General features: G+C 52.6%; 2 protein-coding genes across 2 annotated transcripts in view; one reads left to right on the forward strand and one right to left on the reverse strand.

Annotated features, from left to right (window-relative positions):
- Positions 1-8,825: 8,825 nt before the first annotated feature.
- Positions 8,826-16,664, reverse strand: Sncb (synuclein beta). Its single transcript, XM_031359228.1, has 6 exons — positions 16,358-16,664; positions 15,614-15,743; positions 12,918-12,959; positions 12,647-12,765; positions 9,822-9,911; positions 8,826-9,464 (listed from the first exon to the last, which is right to left on the reverse strand). The coding sequence occupies exons 2-6, from the start codon at positions 15,732-15,734 to the stop codon at positions 9,432-9,434; spliced, it is 405 nt and encodes a 134-aa protein (XP_031215088.1). The 5' UTR covers positions 15,735-15,743; positions 16,358-16,664; the 3' UTR covers positions 8,826-9,431.
- Positions 16,665-17,161: 497 nt separating this feature from the next.
- Eif4e1b (eukaryotic translation initiation factor 4E family member 1B) overlaps positions 17,162-19,633 on the forward strand; it is a 19,627-nt gene continuing 17,155 nt past the window's right edge. The window contains exon 1 of the mRNA XM_031358422.1: positions 17,162-17,250. The gene's annotated coding sequence lies outside the window, so the exon portion shown is untranslated. The remainder of the gene's footprint in view (positions 17,251-19,633) is intronic.

Consider the following 19,633-nt stretch of genomic DNA (forward strand, 5'->3'; position numbering starts at 1 on the left):
CCGATCTGCCCGCTGCCTCGGCGAGGAAATTTCCCGCGTCCCTCTCGGCCGCACTTCCGGCCTCTGCCCCCTCCGCCCCGCCCCCGGCCCTTTGTCTCGCTGCTGCCCACGCTCCGGCGAGTGGCCGCCCTGGGCTGGGAGGTGCTCTGCGTCCTCCCTGCCGCAGCTTCCCCGACGGGGAGTCCGCCCACCCTCTGGTCAGGGTATGCCCGGTCCTCCTCCTGGACACTCTCCACCAAGTCACCCCGCCTCTCTTTGAACCTCAGTTTTGCCTCAGTTTTTATGTCTGTAACTAATATTAAATTTATTAAGATGCTTAAAGCAGATGTTTAGGGAGTCCACTTGAGTGAGCTGCTGAAGGCGTGAGGACTCACTACCCGTTTCCCTCTACATTTGAGCAGAGGATTGGGCCCCTCCCCTTGTACTTCTCAGATGAGAACCCTGTGATATCTTGGAAGAGCTAAAAGATCCTTGTGTCTCAAATGTGAAGCCACCTGCTAGGTCACGAAGGCAAATGGAAGTCTTAGGCAGGAACACAGAGCTAAAGTTTGATTTATAGGTGTCGATGGCTTCCATGTCCAATCAGGCCAAGTGAATATTCTATGCACATTTTTTCAAATATGGGTAAGTTTCTTGTTTGTGGTCAAACCGTTCCTTTGTAGGTCGAATTGGGGTTGCAAATTTGTACAGGTCACTTCCTGCAGACCTACACTTGACTTGTGTTTTAGGAACCATTGCTTATCTGGCTACCTTACCTTAATAACAACGAGAAAATCTAGATGGCAAGTGAACATTTAAAATCCACGGGGAAAGCCAGAAGTAGAGACACTGCCTGTAATCCCAGCACGCAGGGGTCTAGAGCAGGTCGGTAACCCTGAGTTCTGAGCCAGCCTGAGCTACATAATGAGTACTAGATCAGCCTGGACAAGACTGATATAGTAAAACAAGCAAGACTTTGTTTCCAAAACTCTCAAAACAATGGAGTTTACGGCAGAGATCGCGGACCAATTTTCAGGACCAAGGACAGCGCACAGCACGCGTCGCTCTCTTATTTCTTGGTGCTGAAAATGGTTCTTTGACTCCCTAAGAGGGCACTTATTTAGCATCAGAATTTACAAATCCTGGTCCACATTCATCATTTCACCGCTTGTCAGCTGCCCCCTCAAGGTGAGTATTATTGGCTCTCTGGCATACAGAAAGCAACCGAAGCTTAGGAAGTCCACGAGACACATGAAAGTGGCAAGAACCAGCTTTGATTTACAGCAGTCTCCCCAGAGGCAGATGGCTCTGGAGCAGAACCAGGTATATTACAAAGTCTGTGGCAGTGGTTCAGGTGATGACTGGTTATAAACCAAGCCGAAGCCTTTGGTAAGATGGAACAGAGACAACTCTTACCTATTGGGGGGGGGGGAATCAAGTGGTCTTTGATGTTGAGAGAGGCTCCTGCTGGTCCTCTGAGGTTCAGCCGGTGGATGAAGGACACATATTGAATGTTGGGGAAAGGAGGTGCCTGTGGGATGATTACCCCAATATATGAGTTCACAGTTGAGCTCTATGCTTGGCAGCTGGAGGTACACTGGGAAACCCGTTGACTGAGAGTTGATGGTGGAGGTCACAGGTGGTATGGAGGGAGTCAGCACATGGAGGGAAAGATATCAAACCAACAGGCAAGCATGGGGCCCAAGCACCACCCCAGGACCACGAGGGAGGAAAAAGAGAGAATGGAAGAACAAAAAACGAATGTGGCAACTTCCACGGAGGCAGAGGAGACTGAGATGGGAGGGGAGGGAGCAGAAGGGGGCAATAGAATGCCAGCAAGGGAGAGCAGGCATTTGGAGGAAAGAGTGAGCCGCAGACCCTTAGGTGCCTCTGAGAGCCTGAGGTGAATATGAAGGGCATGTGGTTCATTTGTGAGGTGCTAGGACACCAGCAGGGGAGTGAGAGAGTGACCCGAGAAGGGGGGTGCAGCCAATGTGAGGTTACTAAGCCAGCTGCCACCGTGGCTGAGTGGAGCTTGGTACTTTGGGGGAAGCCTTAGAAAATGGAGTGAGTGTCTACTCCAGAATCCTTCTGCTTGGAGGCGCTCGTAGGGCTGTGGTTGCTTCCCAGGCATCCCAGGCAAAATGGTTCCAGCAGAACGAATACCTCTCTTTGATAGAGAATTAGGTGATGCATGGTTGTGAGTCATCTTGGTGGGGATGTCTGAATAGGGTCTGCTACAAGGTGATGGTCAAAGCCTCTTTCGGTCTGTGTGCTCTGCTGGGTCCTCTGGCTTCTTCCGTTCCAGAGAGTCTTGCTAATAAGAATATATTTTGACATTTCTGGACAACCACCACTTGCTGGCACAGATGAGGAGCTGAAAACAGGTAAAACAGTAGCAGCAGTGCCCCACGCCCACCCCTGTGCTCTGTGCTGGCAGTGCAAGGTCTGTGAACTTCAGGCCACCTTGTAGAACACTAAGCTTCCAGAGGTCTTCAAATGCCCAGCATAATATAGCTCTTGTGGAGAACACCTCTATTAGAAGCAAACTTTATACCTGTTAAGAGCAACCCTCCCATAGATGCTCTTTTTCATATGACACCTCCATTTCCCTTCAGGGGCAACTTCTGCACTCATCTGGGGAGTGACCCAGATCTGGCCAACAATTATCCAGTAATTCATTCTTGGAATGGGGTAAGCAGGGGACCAAACCCAGTACAGGTGACTCTCATAGTTTTCTGCAGTTTTAGCTGTTGATTGATGACCCTCCTACCTGGAGCTTCCTGGAAAGTTATACAGAGTCGACCAAGGCCTGGGACTTGGTCTCTTTGTATGAAACCTACATGGTCCCTCACACCCATGTGGTGTGTATGTGCGCTCTCGAATGTGCTTGTACCTCAGGTTGGACTGCTGCTGGGGAGCCATACACATTCGTATGCACCAGAAGATAAACAAGTGCCTGCAGCTCCTTGGCGGGTGCCCAGGCCGGGGGTGGAATAAACAATCCCAGTGACTTTCTGAGAAGAGAGCGTGTGTGGCAACCGGTGCTATGGAGACAAGCAGACTGTATCAGAGCAGAGGCAGCAGCCGGCCCCCGGTGCCACCCTGAGTGCCTGTATGTACATGTTTACAAGGGACACGATGTGTGTCTCATGTTCTTCCTTCCTCTCTGTCATGTCCATATCATGTTCCTGTCTATTTCAAATACTGTTGTGTTTCACACCCAAGGCCATCCACTGGGTTCTAGTCAGATAAGCCCATTACAGTTTTGTTTGAAGTTAAAGGTGTTGGAAAAGCTTTGAGGTGGGCATTTAATAACACCTGTAGTTCCTGTCCCTTTTGCCTGGGCACTGGCTGTCACCTAAGCTGAAGATCAGCTTTTAGCAAATCAAAACCTCGAGGGATGATGTGTGTGTGTGTGTGCGTGCGTGTGTATTCATGTGTATGTATGTATATATATATATATATATATATATATATATATATATATGTTTTTGTTTTGTTTTGTTTTGTTTTTCGAGACAGAAACCCTGTCTCTGTGTAGCCCTGGCTGTCCTGGAACTCACTCTGTAGACCAGGCTGGCCTCGAACTCAGAAATCCGCCTGCCTCTGCCTCCCAAGTGCTGGGATTAAAGGCGTGTGCCACCACTGCCCAGCCATGTATATATGTGTATGTGTACATGTGTGTGGTATGTGTGTGTGGTGTGTGTTACATGTGCATGTGTGTATGCACACGTGTGTGCATGTGTATGTGATGTGTGTTATGTGTTGGAGTTAGAATTATGTGTAGTAGCTCCCAGACCCATCTTTGGGCACCATTCTTGCACACAGTTCAGTGCTTCAGGGAGACATGTGCATGCAGCTCATGTCCACAAGCTCATCAAGCGTCATCATCAGACCACAGATTCCTTCAGGCTCCATGCCTCTCCGGCTGCACACCGTGCTCCCCATTACCCTCAAGATAGTGGTGGTGCTCACTAGCGGTGGTGCTCACTAGCGGTGGTGCTCACTAGGCGTTCCACAGCTGTCACCTCACCTTATTCAATTCTTAAGGAAAGCCAATGGAGATGGAGAATTATTAACCCACTAGACAGATGAGAAAAGCAACTCACCAGGGTCACACAGCGAGGGACAGAGCTGGGAGTCATAGTGTGGCTTTACATGCACATATGCAGTAGCACCTCATGTCTGTGCAGTCCCCCAACTTAGCCCAGATAACTCACACCTGATGAGACCCTTCACATGTATTGCTCCCAGGCCCTCACGATGCTGCCTCAAGAGTCATGAGACAACTAGCTGGGCATGGTGGCACAGGCACGCAATCCCAGCTATTCAGGAGGCAGGGGGATTGAGAGCTCCTGGACTAAGAGATTGAGGAGAATTGAGGCTAGCCTGGACTATGGGATTGAGGAGGATTGAGGCTAGCCTGGACTAGGTTATCAGCAATCAACTGAGATCCTGGTTGTGTAAAGTAAACATAAAAATGAGCTGAGGTAGTAATGCAGCTGTAGAATACTTGGCTGGCACATGCAAGTCCATGATGTCCAGGACTGGAACCCAGTGAGATCACAGTCTGATGCCCACACAGACCCTTCCCTACCTTTCTGCAACTCTCCCCACCCTGCCCCCAGCAGCTGAAGGCTAGGGTAGCCCAGAATTTGGACGGGTGACTCAGGCTGAATCACGGCCCAGCTGCTCCTTGATAACCCCTCCCACTTCTGCCCAGAGAATCTATTTGGAAGGCAGGGGTGGGCCGTGGTGTGTTGTGGGGAACAGGGAGTAGGCTGGGGGATGGTAGGGGACAGAGTCCTTAGGAAGTAGACACAGTGTAAAAGGGCTTCTCTGGAAGCCATACTTACCCAGGAAATGTGGCTCCTTTTGTTTGGAAATAGGCCGGGAGCTCACTGGCTAATCCCAGAACCCATTTTGGCTCCCTTCCCCCATCCCATAGCCCTAATAAAATAACGCCAGCATTAAGTCTTCTAATTGATCACGCATACTTAACTGCTCTCGCTCTGCAGTTTATAAAGCACCTTTTAATCTGGGGGTGGAAATAAACACCCTCACATTGAAGCAGAGGAAACCAAAGTTCTGAGAGCTCGTATGAGCTGGCCAGTATCACTCTGTTGGCGATACCAGGTCTGTGGAAGAGAAGCACTGAGCAGCCGAGGACCTGGTGGGAATTCGGTGGGTGGGGTGTGTGAGGTGATATATAGCCGTAGGAAAGATGTGGGGTGTGGTCCTGGAGGGTACCATGAGGTATTAAAAGCAGACCGTGGTGTGGCATAGTTGGGCCAGGGCCAGGCTTATGGAGAATGGTATGTGCAAGATTGTTAAATTTTTAATTTCCTTGTAATTAATGGATTATAGAATTATCTGTGTCTTCAAAGACAATTCTGAGACTGACAAATCCAGAGCACGGGGTTTCCCTGGAAAATTCTTGGTCTTGGAGACTTTGCTTCCGGAAACCTCAGTTTTTGTATATTGAAAACAAAACAAAAACAACAACAAAAAAAAACGGGCCTCTGTTAAAGTAAGCTACTGGGAGGCTTGAGTGAAATCACCACTCTGCCCTTTCAAAGCTGTGAGGGACTCCACAAAGGCTTGCTACTGTTTTTCACACTTTGCTTTGCCATTTAACAAGCATCTATGGGTGCTGGGCAGAGAACAGAGTGGGCTTCTGGGAGCCTGGGGGCGGCGCTGAACAGGGAGTAGGTGACATCTCTTCCTTTCCCCCTGCCTGGGCTGTGTCTGGCCTTCCCCCACCCTCAGCCCAGGAGCCTGTTTCTAGGCAACGGGATGGATGCAGAGATGGTTCGGAGGGGAGAGAGCTAAAAATAGGGAAAGGGAGAAAACAAAAATAAAGTTCCAGAGAAATCCCTGAAGCCACATCACTGGGGCTGGGGGGTGGGGTGGGGAGACAGACAAATGGCATGATAAGGACATGGGGACAGCCCCTAGCCCTTCATCAGGGGAACGAGGTGGTTTTCCAGTTAGCCGCTCAGCAGGAGTCTGCTGAGTGCTGATGTGGACAAACATGGTGAGGCAGTGAGAAGCAGTGAGAAGAAATGGCTTCAGAGCGATGGGAAATCTCAGGAGAGGGTTTACTTCCACACAATGGAGCCGCAAGCAGATGCTTAGGGGGAGAGAATGGAGGCAAACGGAGAGAAAGTCAGGGTCAGCGGGGGTGGGGGGTGGGGGGCTGGGTATTTCAGGGGAGCTTGGGAGGCCTGGCAGGTCTCAGCCCCGACTGCACACTTAACATCCACTCTCCAGATAGCCTCCTGGAGGACCCCTTCATTCGGGTTTCAGCTCCAACTCAGACACTTGGCCTGGCCAACTTATTCTTTTACATATTATGACTTATTTTATTTGTTTTTGTTTTTTGAGACAGGGTTGCTCTGGCTGTCCTGGAACTCACTCTGTAGACCAGGCTGGCCTCGAACTCAGAAATCCACCTGCCTCTGCCTCCCAAGTGCTGGGATTAAAGGCGTGCGCCACCACCGCCTGGCCGGTGGCTGCCTTCTAATGTTGCTCATCGCCTGCAGACTTCTACCACACCCTTTTGTGTTTCTCCTAAAGCTTGGATTTATGTTTATCCTCTTGCCCTTTCTTTTCTTTTTGAGACGGGCAGGGTCTTGCTACGTAGCTCAGGTTGGCCTCAAACTCACAATCCTCCTGGCTCAACCCCACACTTGACATTGACCACTTGGTGATCCCTGGGGTTTGAGCTGTCAGAATACCAGAGTTTCCTGAAAGCCCTCAATTGTAAGACCAGAGCACAGTGCATGCAACATGTCTGGACAACACCGTGAACATACATGTGAGCATAGCACACATGTACATCCATACCACTAGGGCAGCCATCACATACACGGCTCAACAGGCACACAGTGTCACTACAGTCTCCAAGACACTGAACAAGTCTGTCATTCTACATTTCTGTTTTCACCTTTGCCTGCCATCCATATTTTTCTATTTGTCTCTTTTTGAAGCTAGAGAAAACAGGTTTTGGAAATTGCAAAGGTCTTGGCCTTTGGAGTCAGGCATAGGGCTCAATGTGGCTTTTGAAATTTCTCAGCAATCAGGCCTGGCCAGGTAGCATGCCTCTCCTGTTCTCCCATTGGAGTGGAGGTTGTAGCATGAAGCCTTGAGAGTAGTTTTAAGTGAAATCAGTGAAGATAAGCATCACATGCTTGGGATACAGCCAGAGCTTGGGAAATGGCTCAGACCCCATGAGCTGGACGCACACGAACACGCACATACAGTCATTAGACATCGGCTGGCATTTTCTGCTGACACTTCTGGACTTGTGCCTGGAATGCATTTAAAGTGACTTTGGCAGGTGAGAATGTTGGTCTCTAAGCAGAATCATTCTCAGTGGGGCCAGGTGTAGGATTTGGCACGTAGGAAGGAGGAAACAAATCTTTTCACAGGCCAGATGGTAAACCTAGTTTTGACATCTAAAATGGGGATCAGGGGCTGGAGATAACAGAAGAGCCAATAAATAAATAAGGCATTCAGGTGCTGGTTTTCAGATATCAGTGCTCTCTCTCTCTCTCTCTCTCTCTCTCTCTCTCTCAAACACACACACACACACACACACACACACACATACACGGACACACATGCACGCGCTGGGTGTAGTAAAAGCAGGGCAGTCAGGACTGGTGACCAAATAGAAAAAGTGTGCACAAACCAAGGGTATTCAAACTTAGAAATTATATCGTGCTGGTAAATTAACCGTATCTAAGCCAAAATTCAGCCGGAGGGCCATGCACTTGTAGTCTCTCCAGAAGACAGTGGGTTGTAGGTAGTGAGCTGAAAGGGGCTTCTAGCTCCTATCACTCTCTCTCATCCAAGCCCACCAGTTTGTTTCATACAGTCATCTGTTAGCTGCTTTCTGCTTCCAGACATGAAGGCCCAGGTGACCAGAACACACTGGTCTCCCGTAGGGTTAACGGCTTTCCCAGATTTGCCATTGTCCTTTCAACGACTCTCTGATTCAAGACGATGTTGAGGGGGCTTCTCTGCAGGTTCTTGGGCGGGGAACGCAGACCTAACCGGGTTTCTTCTGCAATTGGAAACGCCGCACAGACTGGGGCGGAGCCTGTGCCAATAAAGGCGTTTTCCTACTTGCAGAGGCGGAGCCTCCACGCACTGCGGATCTTACGAGGTTCCCATCTTACTCTGAGTCGTCGGGAGCCCCCTAGTGCTGATCGTGGTGTGCTCCCGGTGTCTGGCGGGCTTCCCAGTACTCTACAGACCCTCTCCTACTCCAACTGAAATCTCAAACTTTCAGTGAGAGGAGAGTACCGCCTGCCGGGAGCTCTGCCCTCTCCTGGGCCAATGCCTCCATCGGTTTTGTTTGCGTCGGGAGGGTGTGCGTAAATGAGTGTGGACAGGACTGGAGTGGGAGGGGACTGCCAACGGTTAACGACGTCTTTCTGCGGCGCGTCTGCAACCGGGCCAAAGAGCGTAGGTCTGCATGTGCGCTCTGGCCTTGGTGCTGACACTCGGGCTCGCGCGCGCGTAGAGACTGGCGCCCGTTCACGCGCGTGCATGCGCATTCACGATGCCGGTGCGGTCCTTGCTTCTTTTGGTTCTGCACTCCCTTTCCCGCCAGGAGGTGGCGCCTGATGCTAACTTCCTACCTCCCAGTCAACTTTAATCTCAGTGTAGGTGGCGGTGGGGGCAATCACCCTCTGGGTCGTGGACCAGCGTGGAGATGGATAAGCTGAGATCCCAGGTAGCCAGCGATGTACCTGGGGTTTAGTGTGTCAGAGTTCAATGAGTGAAGGACAGTCTGGGCCCCAGAAGCCCAGTTTTGCCTAGGCAGCGCCAACTACAGACAGATTGGCTTTATTCATGGACACACTGGGGAGCGGCTTGGCCGCCCACCCGGGACACGCTCACACGGTGGGTGGGGGGCTCTCCATGCCACAATCACAACATACGACGCCCAAACTCGGACAGAGCGGGCTGAGGGAGGGGGCATGGCACGACCTGGCTCCTGGTTTGGGTTAAAAAAAAATTTTTTTTTTTTTAGGGGTCGAAGTGGGGCTGCCCGGGGGGCCCCTTGGAGAACCTCAGTTAGGATGGGGAAGGAGCCGTAGTTTTCCCATCTTGGTTTAAAAATACATAGAACATGCTACATCCGAGCAGACACTGGAACAGATGGAGGGTGAGGGGCAACGCTCGTAGGGCGGGGCTCCCAGCCGGACCTCTCTGCCGGACTCCAGTCCACGCCTCAGGGATGAACTCGGGCAGGTAGGACAGACGGAAGGGCAGGGCAGACACTAACACGGGCCCTGAGGAAGTGCCTCGGAGCCGAAGGAAGATCTCGTGTTTGGGGGGAAAAGGTAGGAGGACAGCCCTGGCTCTGGGGGGTGAGGAAAGGGGCAGGGACAGGGAAGGAATTGTGCTGCTGGTGCGGGGGCCCTCCTGGACCCTTACGCCTCTGGCTCGTATTCCTGATATTCCTCCTGCATCAGAGGGAGGGGTGGAACAGAGAAGAGCACAAAGGAAGGGTTGGAGACTGAGCGGTCAAGTGCAGCCTGCCCACATCCTTCCCCATCAAGGAGGAACAATGTTTGCCCCACCCCCTAGGCTGCGAGAAACACGGAGTTGGGGCCAGCTGAGACATTTCAAGGCAGTTGTGGCTGGGGACCTGGCCTGAGGCACCATCTGCCATCTGCTCCCTCCTTCAGCCTCCTGGACCCCTGAGCTATTGAAGCTCCTCCCCCTCAGCCTAGCTTTATTATGCTAGGGACTACCCAGCTAGCTAGGGGATGGCTTCAGTCTTCAGGGGCGCTCCTCCCCCAGCCCTGCAGCCCCCTTACCTGGGGTGAGTCCTCATAACTTTCCCCTTCAGGCTCCATCAGAGGCTCAATCAAGGGCTCCTCCGCGGCTTCTTGGGCCACCTCCTCTGGCTGTGAACAAGAGAAAGGCAGGGCTGGGTTGGCAGCTGGACAGCCCTTAAAAACCCCATGATGGCGTACTCGGAAGAGTGGGATAGTCTAGGGTGGCTTGGCAGTGCCAGGAACAGTTAGGTGGGTTGTTTATTTGGAGGTCTCAGAAGGGAGAGGTGAGATGGACCTGTGGATAGTGAATTCCCAGCCAATCATCAGGGGAAGCTGGGGTGGAGAGAGAGTGGTTGCTGTTCAGCCCCACCACCGGACAACCTCTACCCCTATCACTGAGACTGGATAGATGGGGCGACAGCACATTGCTCTCTCATTTAGGCTCAAACTGCTGGACTGACTATAGGACCCAGGAGAGAACTCTGGGAACTCCCCTCCAGGGCAGAAGGGAACTGGAGATGCAGGTATGGGGCTGGAAAGGGGCTCTGCGGTTCCCTCCACTGCCTCTACCCATCCCTCCCTCCCCCAGGGCTGAGCTTGGCCTGATTTCTTCACTGTAGCTATTTTAAGATAAGCTGGAAGCAACAGCTCATAGTGTTGCTTGGGTGTGTGAGCTAAGACTCTCCCCTCCCCCCTGCATCTGCTGCCCAGATGGGCACAGACCAATGAGCATGCATGTGGAGGTCTGCTAGACACATGGCTGGCCGCCTGCAAATCAGCACATATATGTAAACACATGGTAACTTGGGGTGTATGCATGGCTGTAGAAGAACAAACGTGAGTAGGCACGTGATGAGAAGGACCCTGGAGCTGTGGCACAGAGGAGAGCCTTGGCCCCTTGGAGTATTGTCTACTGCTGCTTCTGTGCGGCTTTAAGTCTCCCGTAAATGAGGGTGGGGGCTCATTCCAAAGCAATGACAAATGTCACTCTGTCCCAAGTTACCCAGCTGCGATGGGAACCCTGGGAAGGCAGTGTTCAAAGTTACAGCTTTAGGCCTTGAAGGTATAGTTTCAGGCTAGAATGTGTGTCTGGCATGCTAAAGGACTTGGGCTCCATCTGCAGCATCCCTGCCCACAAATAAACCCCAATTCGAGTCCTTTGTTTGGAAATGAACACAGCAGGATGGTAGAATGCTCTGTGCGTGTGGCCTGACCACAGTGGAGCATGGCTCAGAGGAAATGGAGAATCGCCATTCTCAAACAGCGGCAGTCTTAGAAGTCACGCTGTAGGGTAGGACAAACAGAATGTAGAAGAGCACACGCTTCTCTTGACGCCATGCACATGAGATTGACGAGCGCCCAGCCAGTGTGCAGTGATGGAAGTCAGAAAGCAGGTACCCTTGGACGGTGGGGTGGGTGGGTGGGGTAAGCAGGGGCCTCGGCAGAAGGAAGCTAAGTGTGTACATAAAATGCACGTGTTTGGGAGACCAGGCACGTTCCACTGCCTCGTGCAAGCCTGGCTAGGATAAGGGTCTTTAAAGGCAGCATCGTGCAGGAATTCTGGAGGTGTTTTGTGTCTGGAACTGGCTGCTGGCTTCATTGGGAGACCCCTTTCTAAAAGTGCCTTTTGGGGGGGCAGGGGGAGTTAAAGTGGCCTTTAAAAAAAGATTTATTTGTGCTCTTGCTCTTTCCTCTTGCTCCTGCTACCCCTCTCTCCATTTTGCTCCCCCTTCTCTCTCCATGTGCTCATGGCTGGCCTCTACGCCTCTCTCTCTCTCTCTCTCTCTCTCTCTCTCTGTCTCTCTCTCTCTCTCTCTCTCTCTCTCTGTCTCTCTCTGTCTCTCTCTCTGTCTCTCTCTGCCTCTCTCTCTGTCTCTCTCTGCCTCTCAACTCTCCTCCCCATGCCCTGAATAAACTCTATTCTATACTATTAAAAAAAAAGATTTATTTTTATGTGTATGGTGTATGAGTGCTTATCACTCATGTGTGTCTGTGTGTGACACATGCATGTCTGTGTATCATGTGCATGCCTGGTGCCTAAAGGGGAAAGAAGAGGACCCTGAGCCCTTTAGAACTTGAGTTGCCAATGGCTGTGATGATGGGAACTTGACTCAGGCCCTCTGCAAGAGCAACAAGTGCTTTTAACTGCTGAGCCATCTCTCCAGTCCCACAAGACGGAGTCTCATACAGCCCTGGCAGGCCCTGTGTTCACTGCCGACCTGATCACGGAGCAGTTTGCAGGCCAGACTTTCTATCTCAGGAGTTCTGAAGGTGAAGTCTCTGGAACTGCAGACTAAGGTCTCCTGTGTACTTCATCTTCTCACTTCTGCCCCAGGACCTTTGTGTATCCTGTTTTGGGACATCTCAGGGCTGTGTCTCCTCAAATGGCGCCTCCCAGGACATCTCTCCTGGCTCAAGTAGACCTGTCACAGAGTCCCGTTCCCTGCCCCCTCCTCCCAGTGTTTTCTTCTTCACTGCACACACATGCCCTGTCTGACATCATCCTATGTACTAGCCGGCTTTGCACTGGGCTCTTACTGCCTCGGTAGCATGCACGGAGTAGCCACTAGGTACAAATCTTCACTGATGCGGACATCCAGTCAATGAAACGAGCAAGCAGCCACGTGTGCAGATGTGGTCAGGAATATCTGGGGTCATGCTGCTAAGTGGACTATGTGCTGACGGTCCCTCCTGGGTCCCTTCACAGGACCTATAGACACCTCCTATAGACACAGATTCATTTTCAGCTGAGTGTGTAGACTTGTAGGAAGGGGGGCAAGCAAGCTTGTACCCCAGGCTGGGGGAGTGGATGGTGGCAGGCATGTGTGCCCAGTATGTGTGACACATGCTGGGAGGGCACTTGCCTTCAGGTCTGTGGGGAACTCCTCCTTCTTCACCAGGCCCGTGGCTGCCGCAATGTTCCCAGCCCCAGAGAACACAGCTCCTCCCAGATGCGATGCCTGCTCCTTGGTTTTCTCAGCCACTGGAGCAGGGAGGGGTTTAGGGAAAGGTTCAGTGGCAGCCCCACCTCCCACACTGTGTCCCAGAGCCTTCCCTCTCCGGGGGCAACCCCACACAGAAGCCTCAGGAGTCCCCATACCCCTTGCCCCATAAAGCACTAGACTGTTCTGGTACCTGAGGCCACACCTTGTACCACTCCCTCTTTGGTCTTGCTTCCTGTAGGAGGAAAGAGGGAGCATAGGTAAACACAGGGGAACAGAGATTCCAACCCAACACAGGGGCTATGCAGTAAGCAGGTGACCCAGGTAGCAGTGAGTGCCCTGAACCCCTCCATGAACTCCTCTATCCCACTACTCTTACCCCCAACCCCATGCTAAGTTCACACTTAGCTAAGTACACACCCCCTGATACACACTTTTCGGGCCTCTGGTTCCTCCTCCCAGTACCCTGCCCTTCCAGTGGAGGCCGGCTAAGTACCAGATGCTCTTAGCATCTCCTTCTTTACCATTCGGACCGTGATGGTGGTGGAATGCTGCTCTTCCCTCATAGTTGGAAAACAGAAGCACAGTAAGGGCCCTGCAGTTAGTGGCTGGGTGAGCATTCAAGGCCGACTTGAAACTGTTCTCAGCGACTGTAGCCCAGGATGGGAGGCAGTGATGCTGGGAGGAACAGCCATGCCCTTGCCCCATGCCATGCTCTTGCCCCATGCCCTGCCCCCTGCTGCATTTCTGCTAATCTGTTTCCTCCAAACAAGGGGCCAGTTCCTTCTCTGGCTAAAGTGGAGAGTGTTAGGGGCAGGTGAGTCTAAAGGTGCTGTTCAGATTGCAGAAGGCACCCATGCCATGGGCTGGGTCTTCACCGGGATGGTGGGGTAGCATTGGAAGAGGCAAGGTCTGACCAGAGCGTATGTATGTATCCTCCAGGGCCTGGGGAATCTGTCACGGGAAGACTTAGCAACCAAAGGCCTAGCCTGGGCTAAGGCCACCACAGAGCGGATGAGGCTAAGCTAGCTAGAGGTAAGGGTGAGGCCAGGGTGGGAGGAAGTGTGCACAAAGCTAAGGCCAACAAGAATCTGGAGGCGCAAGGGACAGGAGTATCTCCCTGCGTGCTACTCATTCACTCACCAGCAAATTGTCTGCATGTTTTATGTGCAAGGCCTGTGCCAATGGCTCACTCTCTGTTCTTGATTAGTAGGGAGAGAATGTTTAGACTCCAAGACGCAAGAGGTGGGGATACTGCAGGGGCCTTGAGAGATGGGGGAACACGTGGGTATTCTAAAAGGAGATTAGGGAGGAAGAACACAAGAGCAGGCAGGCAAGACTCCACCTGAGGACCAGGGTACCAATGTACGGTTAAAAATCATGCTGGGAATGTAGGCTGAGCTAGGCATGGTGGGTACCTCATGTCAGGCTATAGGAGCAGAGGGCATAACACAGAGGTCCCTGGGCAAGGGAAGAAGGGAGGAAGCACCTACCAGGTAGAAAGACACCATAGCTGGGAGAGGCAGAGCCTATTAGCAGAGAGAGAATAATGTGGTCCCGGGGGGTTGAGGAAGCATAGGAAGGAGGAAGGGGTAAAGAAGGGAGGCCAGGGGGCCTTGGCTAGGCCGACGTGGGCTCGAGACACCTTCTGCTGGGCTTAAATACTACTGCTCTTGTCTCAGGCGGCAATGCCTCCTGGCCTCCCTGTAATTTGCTCGGTCCCCAAAGGTCAGAGGGACTATTATGAACTAGTCAGATCAAGTCAGTCTCTCACTTGGAGCCTCTAACAGCAATCACAAGGATGCTTCAGCCTGGCCTACACGGTCTTCTCATGGCTCTGTTCTTGATTGCCCATCTGAGCTCTTCCAGCGAGAGTCCTGCAGTCTGCTTTTCAGTCTGTTCTATGGTCTTCCCGCCTCCCTGCCTTTCCAGGCCCCTTAGCGCTCAGGGCTGATCCTGCACACCACCGGCCAGTAGCTTCCCTTTTTGCTCTCTTCCCCCAAGTGATCCCCGCACTTGCTGCTCCGTGCCAGATCCTACCCCTGAAATGCTGTGCCTGGGCACGAGGGGGTCAGGGCTTGTGTCCTCTCAGCATACGTCCAATGCTTGACACACAGTCTGCTTTTAATGGTCACAATCCGAGCTTGCAAATGACCTTGGGCAAGATGTCCAGCTCTTCTCCACAAGAGCAAGCCCTGACCTATGATCTGAGCTCTGAAAAGGGTCAGTGAACTTCCATTTCCAGCCCTTTTCTCTGGTCACGCAAACAACCCTGCAAACTCCTCTTTCACACTTGGGGTGAGAGATATCAACCTCCTGACCTTTGTCCTGATACCAGCTGCAGGGAGGATGAACTGGAGAGACTGCCACGGTAAGACCACAGGCTGTGTTTGTGTGTGTGTGTGTGTGGGGGGGTACTGGTAGCTGAAAAGAGCTCACCAATAACCAGGAAAGGTGGGGCATTCCAGCAGGATTTATACCTGGGCTTTGGGCTTGGTCAGCTGTGTGACCTTGGGCAGAGTGGTTAACAGAGGGCCCCAGAGTCGTTGACCTGTAGACTAGCCCAGGAATGTTAGATGCTATGGCATTTCACTGCACTTGGGCCTCAAGCAAAGCTTCCCCACCAGGTCACTATTAATAGTGATGAGGGGAAGAAGGAAGCTCTGGTGAGCTCACCACCTTGGTCCCTGGTCTTTCATTTGAACATCATCTCCACCAGCTCCCACCCCATCCCCACCTCCCAATTCCATGGACTGGCTGTGTCCCCAGTGACCCCTACTGACCTCGCCCATCTGCTGACTCACATTCTCATGCCCAGACCCCTCAATCACTCTGAGGACCCTTTCTGATACCCTCAGAAGACACCCAGCCCTGCAGCCCCTTGCCCACCAACGTAGAGGACGCCTTCCTTGGTCTTCTCTGCCGCCTCGGTGACCCCCTGCTTGGTTTTCTCAGCTGCAGCCACAACGCCCTCCTTGGCCATGGACAGGCCCTTCATGAACACGTCCATCCTGGCGGCCTGGGGAGGGCGAACACACAAGTGCCTGGGGCGCTGGCTCTACACCCGCACTCGGGCCTTCCCGGGGGACCTGGTGCCCCCTCCCTCCCTTCCTCAGACTTGGCGCGCTTCTGGGCCGGGAGCCCCCTCCTACCCTCTCTACTCCCCAGCTCTAGGCCTTGGAGCTATGCTGCGGTGAGTCCTAGCGTCCTTGAAACCCCGGGACGCGGGAGGGGCCAGCACCTCAGTTATCCGGAGATCTGCAACCTGCAGGCCCGCAGAACCGGAAGCTAGGCTCGGCGCGAACACCCGGGCCTGTCTGTTACACACAACAGTCACACGATCTGCATACAAACACACACCACGGACATGCTCACGTGCACACACAGAACACGGGGCGTTTAGAAGCGCATGGACACTCCGGCACACGGGCACGGACGCACGTCCGCACGTCCACCCAGACTGTAGCAATCAGAGGGGACAGACGCGCATCCTGCAATGCACCTGCCGGCGCCCGCTCAGCGCTTTCTATCTCTGCGCCCACGTTTTCTCCCCACGGCAATCTCCATCCCGCTCCTCACCTTACCCCAGATCCCCCTTGGATCCCCAGTTCCGTCCCCTTTCCGGAGTCTCACCTGGGTTTCGGGGCCGGGCTGGGGGATGGAGCTGTGGTGGCGGCAGCGGCGGCTACTGCGAGCAGACGTGCGGGGCTGGGCTACGCTGGGTAGGGGTGGGCTCGCGGTCGCTGGGGTCCTGCCGTGGTCAGGCTCTTGGGTCACCCTCCCTGAGCTGGAGCGCAGCAGTGCTCCGGCCTTGGGTGCTCTGCCACCAAGGATGCTACTCGCGCGCTCCGGCTCCGCTCCGGCTCCTGCTCCGGCGCTGCGGCAGCTCTGAGCTCAGCACTCCCCCCTGGTGGCCGCGCCGCCCCCTCCGCCTGACTGACAGGGGGCGGGGAGGGTGACATCTCCCCAGAGCAGCCTAGCCTCCAGGGGAGGGCCTCTGACGTGCAGCCGGGGACCCTAGTGCTGGAAGACGTGTAGTCTTTGAGGAGGGTGGGAGGGGGCAATGCGGCGAGCGAGGGCCGGGAAAGAAATGATGCGGTTGACCTGGAAGTTCAGCAAGATTCGAATCTTAGCCGCGTTTGTTAGTAACTGTGGGATCTTGAATTGCCTACCTGGCCTTTTGAAACACCAGGTCGCTTTTCTGTAGGAGGGGGTCAATGCCTGTCTAGGCAGCGCTTGGATGGGTGGTGCAGGTTCGAGGGTGGAAGCAGGGCTTAAAGAGAAGCATGGTTCGTATCTCAGGGAGATGCCGCGAGTATTCGTTCATGGCCACGCAGATAAGAGGCAGGAAACAAAATAAATGTATCCACACTTGAACCACACAGGGTTACTTTACTTCAGCGTGTGAAAGGAGTTAGGAAGACAGAAATGCTGATTAAGAAACAGACTTGAGACAGGGTAGGTAGACAGCGAAGGCCTCTTCCGAGAAACGACTTGGAATAGAGAGATCCGGGAGAAGCAACAAGGTAGGCCTAGACAGACCTGGAGGGTGAGATCCACAGAACCGGACCCTCAAGGGCAAAGGCCAGGAGGTACCACCACGCCGAGGGGCAGTCAGGATGCAGTGCAACCTAGAACGGGCGCTGAAGATGACCCAGAGAGCACTATGGCTTATGGTTACGGGAGGGGATTCCAGATGCACAGCAGGACCTCAGTCAGTTCTATGGAAGAATTATGCCCACGCAGGTGTAGAATCCCAGATGAAAGGACCCTGCGAGCTCAGGGAGTCAGGGAAAGACGTAAAGAGGAGGTAACAGTTTGGGGCTCGTGGGATGGGTGAGGTTTTCCCTCGGGAATAAGCTCAGAAGGGCGTTTTAAGCTAAGGGTATAACACAGGGGAGGGCAGTGGCCACGGAAGCGCTGGGCTGGGCGTTTGAGAGATGAGGTGTGCCAGGGGCTTACGACAGTAGGGCATGGGCGGGAAAATGCTCATGGCTGTGGTAGGACTGTAAGTTGGCAGCGGCTTTTAGAAGGCCAGTTTGGCAGTGTTTCCTAGGACTATAAATGCACACTCCTTTTGGATCAGCAGCGCCCCTTCTAGGAACTCTCCCTGCAGACCTCTCTTCTCCTGTGTGCACACTGACACACAGGCAGGGACGGGGCAGGGACGGTCATTGTAGGAAACACTGACAATGTTCTAAACGTCCTCTTAGAGATCTGGTTACTTCCTTATAGTGCATCCACCTAGTGGCACAGTGTGATGATGTGATTAGGAGCCATGAGCTGGATCCACCATGCACCAACACACTAATGAATGGAGATGGCATTACTCAGAATCCAGTGCAAAGATTGTAGGTGTTGAGCAAGCTAATTTCAATACATAGAAAACTATATTACATACTTACATATTTAACAAGTTATATGTAAGAATATAGTTTTATGTATATCTACATATTTATTATATATAAGTGCTAGTATATAAATATATGTGTATATGTGCATACTATATGTATTTATCACAGACTATATTATATACAGACATGTTCCTTTCAAATATACACGTATAGTCGACCCTCCCTATCAAAGGGTTCTGCAACCTTACACCCAGCCAACAACCTAATCAAGAAGACCAGCTGGGCCAGGCAGTGGTGGCGTATGCCTTTAATCCCAGTACTTGGGAGGCAGAGGCAGGCAGATTTCTGAGTTCAAGGCCAGCCTGGTCTATAGAGTGAGTTCCAGGACAGCCAGGGCTACACAGAGAAACCCTGTCTCAAACAAAACAAACAAACAAACAAAAAACAAAAACCAAAAGAAGACCAGCCGGAGAGATGGCCCAGTGACTGTTCTTCCAGAGGACCTGAGTTCAATTCCCAGCACCCTCACGTGGCTGTTTACCACCTTGTAATTGCAGCTCCAGGGGAGCCTTCTGGTCTCCACAGGCCTGTGGGATGTGCTCATGTGTGCACATACACATGTAAATAATTTTAAAAAATTTAAAACAAATTTTAAATAAGAAAGAAAATTGTGTAAACAAACACTGTGTTGAACAGACATTTTTTTTTGGGGGGGGTCGTTATCTTTTATGTAATAGTTGCCTAGCACTGCACTGTATCAGGTCTTAGAAGTCCTCCAGGGTGATTAGAGTCTGCAGAAGGTGAGGTGCAGCCTATATGCACTGTCACATCATAATACATGATGGCCTTGAGCATCCACTGATTTGGGTGCCTAGAATCAATCTCTGAGGATACCCGGGGATGTCTGTACACATCCATCAACAGAGAGAGAAAGACAGAACTCTGTGAGGACAGCCACAAAACTTTAACGGAATGGCCTTGGAAGTGGGCAGAAAGGGGCAGGCCCCGGATGGACGGTTCTTCACCTTTCCTCTTTGTGCTGCTTGCTTATTTTCCCTAGCTCAGGAGGCTTCACGGCATTGCAACTGTCCGTTCCTGTGACCGGGGACTCTGTACCTTCTGAGGCAGAGCCTCCCCCTCCCCCTCTACAGACAGACAATGCCAACCTCTGCTACCTCAGCTCCCTCACATGAAGGGCACACGGCTGGCACATGCAGCTGGAGACTGGTCTCAGCAGGGAACGCAGGGGTCTGTTCTGATGAGGAGGGGTAGAGGTGATGGGGACAGCCCTTGCTAGTGATCATGGGCTATAATGCCACTCCTCCTAGAGTGTCCAGCACCAACAGAGCCAGCAACTGAGCAACAGAGCCAGGGCAACAGCCCTGGTGTCTGGGAAGCCCCAGTGGCCTGCTAGGCAGTGGGTTCAGCATCACTCCAGTGGCCTGCTAGGCAGTGGGTTCAGCATCACTCCAGTGGCCTGCTAAGCAGTGGGTTCAGCATCACTCCAGTGGCCTGCTAGGCGGTGGGTTCAGCATCACTCCAGTGGCCTGCTAGG

This window comes from Mastomys coucha, unplaced genomic scaffold, assembly GCF_008632895.1.
Source record: "Mastomys coucha isolate ucsf_1 unplaced genomic scaffold, UCSF_Mcou_1 pScaffold7, whole genome shotgun sequence".
In the NCBI taxonomy this organism is placed as follows: Eukaryota; Metazoa; Chordata; class Mammalia; order Rodentia; family Muridae; genus Mastomys; species Mastomys coucha.

Coding starts and splice junctions, on each gene's coding strand:
- Sncb (XM_031359228.1), bottom strand. CDS start 15,734: ATGGACGTGTTCATGAAGGGCCTGTCCATGGCCAAGGAGGGCGTTGTG. Junction 12,960..15,613: donor GGAAGGCGTCCTCTACGTTG/GTGGGCAAGGGG, acceptor TTCCTCCTACAG/GAAGCAAGACCAAAGAGGGA. Junction 9,912..12,646: donor AGTTCCCCACAGACCTGAAG/GCAAGTGCCCTC, acceptor TCTTGTTCACAG/CCAGAGGAGGTGGCCCAAGA.